General features: G+C 44.3%; 1 protein-coding gene across 1 annotated transcript in view; it reads left to right on the top strand.

Annotated features, from left to right (window-relative positions):
* The window catches only part of tpcn2 (two pore segment channel 2), a 28,891-nt gene that overhangs the window by 14,070 nt on the left and 10,540 nt on the right, over positions 1 to 4,281 (top strand). The window contains exons 7-13 of the mRNA XM_015403126.1: positions 448 to 520; positions 864 to 963; positions 1,039 to 1,104; positions 1,184 to 1,248; positions 3,041 to 3,132; positions 3,204 to 3,401; positions 3,933 to 3,960. Of these exons, the coding sequence (XP_015258612.1) occupies positions 448 to 520; positions 864 to 963; positions 1,039 to 1,104; positions 1,184 to 1,248; positions 3,041 to 3,132; positions 3,204 to 3,401; positions 3,933 to 3,960 (622 nt within the window). The remainder of the gene's footprint in view (positions 1 to 447; positions 521 to 863; positions 964 to 1,038; positions 1,105 to 1,183; positions 1,249 to 3,040; positions 3,133 to 3,203; positions 3,402 to 3,932; positions 3,961 to 4,281) is intronic.

Below are 4,281 nucleotides of genomic sequence, written 5' to 3' on the forward strand. Positions count from 1 at the left end.
TTGAAGGCTTAGATGAAGACAATAGTTTTGCTAACTCTGAAAGTTCAACTGGATCAAAGCAGTCTAAACCCGGTTCAGATTTTATGGCTACCTCAGATGCTGACCCACCCTCCAGAGACAAACCAATCGTAGATAGAGGAGTGCTAATGATCTTATTTTTAATAAGATCAATCTTATTTATAAAGAATACCATAAAATCATTGCTGCTAAGAGTAGGTGGAATGGACGGTTCAACAGAGCTATGGCTCTGGGTGAGTTTGGCAACTGGATTAAAAAGAAATCTAGGATTATTCTTATTCTCCTCTATTAATGAGGAGAAATAGTCTGCTCTTGCTTTACAAAGGGTCCTCTTATACAGCAGTAAACTATTTTTCCAGACTAAGTAGGAGCCCTATCCTCCAATCATAACCCTCTCAGCCTGTCCTTCATCCTATCTTTGCTCTGCAGTGTGATCCTGCTGCTGGCTCTGCACCTTTGTCTCTTCACCATGATCGGCATGCTGCTATTTGCTAAAAGCGAGGTGAGTCTGTGTGTGTGTGTGTGTGTGTGTGTGTGTGTGTGGTGTCCTCTGGTGTGCCTGTCTGTCTTTGGACGTGTTGTTAAATGGAATGCCCCCTAAAATAAGGATGATGGTGTCTTAAATGGTGCCACCAGCACCGGTTGCCATGGCAGCTTAGGTTCTGATGTTAGTCCGGTTGCAGATGAAGTCAAACTTTACCCCTACAAAGGAAGCGTCCCTTTGGAGAAAGTAACCACAGAAACAGGCCTGCCTGTGTTCTGCTTTTCAATCACTGCAGCGCCCTCATGGTCGTTCCTCAGGTTGATGGTTCTGGTTCTGGGCCCTGTCTGTTTCTCTGCTCCAGGATCCAAAGAAGAACGGCGAGTGGGAGCTCCACTTCAGAGACATGAGCACGTCCCTGACCTCCCTGCTGGTTCTGCTCACCACAGCCAACAACCCAGATGGTACAGAGGATCTCTGAGCTCAGGTCCTCTTTCTGCTACTGCTGCTTTCAAAGCCGTTCTTCTTCTCTGTCGCAGTCATGATCCCCGCCTACTCCCTCAACAGAGGCTACGCCATCTTCTTCATCACTTTCAGCGTCATCGGTAAGCGCTAGGGGTCACCATGACAACCAAGCAGCTCTAACATCGTTAAGGTTAAGGACTATGTTCTGCTTCCTCACAGGGACCTACTGCCTGATGAACCTGCTGACGGCCATCATCTACAACCAGTTCAGGGGATATTTACTGGTGAGCGTTCCTCCCGCACACTCCGGGGTTCTGCTGGTCCATGGTTCTGTGGTTTTGGGTTGATGGTGGGTGTCATGGTGGCTTAGCTGTTGGTGCTGAACCTCCACGTCTGGCAGCTCTTTCTTTCTCCCTTTTGCGGTTTGCTGGACCGTCCCCTGTTTCCATGGAGATTAGGGAGTGTCAGGAAGCAGGATGGGTTTGAGGATCACCGAGCTCACAGACTTTAGAACATGGTGGACCTGCTTCCACACGGCTAACCGGGTCCACTGAGACCAGAACCTGTCTGAGATGGAGATGAATGCAGGCTTCAGGCCTTGCTGTCTGGACAGTGAAGAACGTCAGGTGGGTCAGAACCTCTGAGTGTGTCTGGTTTGTCATCTGCAACCGAACTGTAGCTAATGTTAACGTGAGTCCAGTAAAGGGCCCCCAATGACATCAGTAACATCCCAAAGCCTGCATTCATGCTGCCCTGCACCATTAAGGTCTATGAACTGGGACAGAGCAGAGACTAGAGGAAGGAGACAGGATGTTGAGGAAGCAGGTCCGTTCTGGTTCAGCCGGTCCAAACAGGTGGGCCGCCTGTTCTGAGCAGAATATTGTTGTGAAAAGGTGAAGCAGCAGATCTGTTGTTCATCCTGAAAGGCAGGAGCTTCTTTAGCTTTGCATGTAGAACGCTTTCTAAGCTAGTTTACCTGCAGAGCCACAGAATCCAGACTCTTTTATTCTCATTCAGGAATCAACCACTGGTAATTTTCATCAAACTCTATTCCATGACAGTTTTAGACAAGAGTACAACAACTGCAGCGCTATGAGCCATTATTGGGCAAGAACAGAACATATGCTGAGTTTGAATCCAGCGGCTGCGTCCTCTGAAGGCCAGATTCATCGGCTGATAACGACACACGTAGCGCGGCCTGTTCGGATGTGAAGACTCCTCGTTATGCGGCTGACAAATGCAGCCTTCTATTTGCCTGTTCAAAAGGATGGGTCCAGTGTCTCCTCCGTAGTCTTAGGTATCCCAGGATTCATTGCAGGTCCAAGCAAACCAGCTGCTCAAAGATCCGATTAAAAAGGAAAATGGCGCCGAACTGTGGTGAATATTGGGTGTGCCGTTGGATATAATCTAAGTCTGAATAGTTCCGTCTGAAATGAATGAAAATAGTTGTTTTAATGGTTATTGAGTCAGATATGTGGCGGTAATGTTTGGTTTATTGAAAGGTTTTTATCTGTTCCTGTCTAAATGGGTCTGGCTGACATTTAAGCACAGATTCTAATATCTCTGCAGGGTGGGGACTATAAATCTGATATCTGAGATGATGGTACTGCTGCTGATGATGGTACTGATGGTTCTGCTCCTCAGAAATGTTATTAGCACCCAGAACAGCAGTGAGAAGTTCAGCATCCATTCTTTACCTGCTTTGTGTGTAAACTTTCACGGTTGTTAGGAGACAGAGCGTATGGGCAGTGAAAGCCGGAGAAGGCTGGACCTGTTTGAATCCACAGCCATACTATTCTGGTCTGCTTAATTTGCCTCTGAAATTGAACACACACATAGATAGAGGTCTAAATGAATAGAAGGAAGCTGGACTTCTGAGTTGGTTCTGCCCTCTATTGGACATGGGTGGTATGACGCTGCCTGAACATGTTGGTTGTTTTGCTGTGGATTAAGAAACAAGGAGCATTGCAGCTTTTAGGTCCAGCAGAACTCCTGATGAGGGCAGAAAGCATCTTACCCATGCAGCTCTGAGACAACCTGTAGCAGACCACACCTACTGTTCCTGTTTCTGTCCAGATGTCCGTTCAGACGTCCATCATGAGGAGGCGGCTGGGGATCCGAGCTGCTTTCCATGTCCTGAGCAGCCAGAGAGCCCAGGCTGAGGCACAGTAAGACCCGCCACTGGTCAATGAACCTGATCAATGGCAGCAGACCTACATTGATGCTTCCTGTTTTTCAGGGAGGTTGTGAGTGTGGATGCCCTCCTCCAGGTGATGTCCAGGGTCCACATGAAGACCTACTATAAATCAGCCATCACTGTGGTCAGAACCAGCTTCACACACACACACATCTTCATAGTCAGATTGATTCAAAGTTTTCTATCTAAGGAAAACAAGTATGGAATTAAATCTGTGCTGCTGGGATTTAAATTAAAAATGTCACTGAAATATAAATGTATGTTTGTACTTACTCTTTCTATGTTAAAATATATTCAGAAAACATTTTCAACCTAAAAAAAAATCATTGTGACTATATCTATATAGATGATATTTTATTTACTATTTTCACTTCAAACAAAAAAATTACATTACTATTTCACAGTTAATACATTTTCAATACCTGTTTTTTTTTTCAGTTTGACTTTTCAGTGTTAAAAAAAGCAGCATATGAAAAATTCAGCCTTTCAAAATTAAATCTAAATATTTTCAGCCTCCTGAGATTCAACTGGCTCAATTTCACTCTGTTAAATTCAGCGTCTAAATTCAGTGTAAAAAGGGGAAGGGTTACTTCAGGTCACAGACATTAGCAATGGATTGTGGCGTCCAACTCCCAGCCAATCCCGTTACAGTTTCTTAGTCACGTGACGGGACGTTTGTGGCGCCAAACTGAAGGGAAACCAGCATGACTGAGGCGGTTAGGGAAGCTAACGCTAACACATCGTGAGTTTATTGCTTTCATTTTTCTGTAGTATTGCAGCAAGTTGCAATTGCAAGCAAGTATTGAAAATATATTAACTGTGAAATATTAATGTGAATTTTTAGCTTGAAGTGAAAATAACAAAAAAATGTAATCTATATAGATATAGTCACAATGATTTTTTTTAGGTTGAAAATGTTTTCTAAATATATTTTAACACAGAAAGAGTAAGTACAAACATACAACATTTATATTTCAGTGATATTTTTTATTTAAATCCCAGCGGCACCGATTTACTTCCATAAACCGGCTGATTGCATCGACTCATTGACTCTTCAGCAATCCCTCACACTAAGCATGCTTGTAGCAACAGTGGAGAGGAAAAACTCCCTTTGAACAGG

The sequence above is a fragment of the Cyprinodon variegatus genome, unplaced genomic scaffold (genome assembly GCF_000732505.1).
Source record: "Cyprinodon variegatus isolate N-32 unplaced genomic scaffold, C_variegatus-1.0 Scaffold1442, whole genome shotgun sequence".
Taxonomy (NCBI): domain Eukaryota; kingdom Metazoa; phylum Chordata; class Actinopteri; order Cyprinodontiformes; family Cyprinodontidae; genus Cyprinodon; species Cyprinodon variegatus.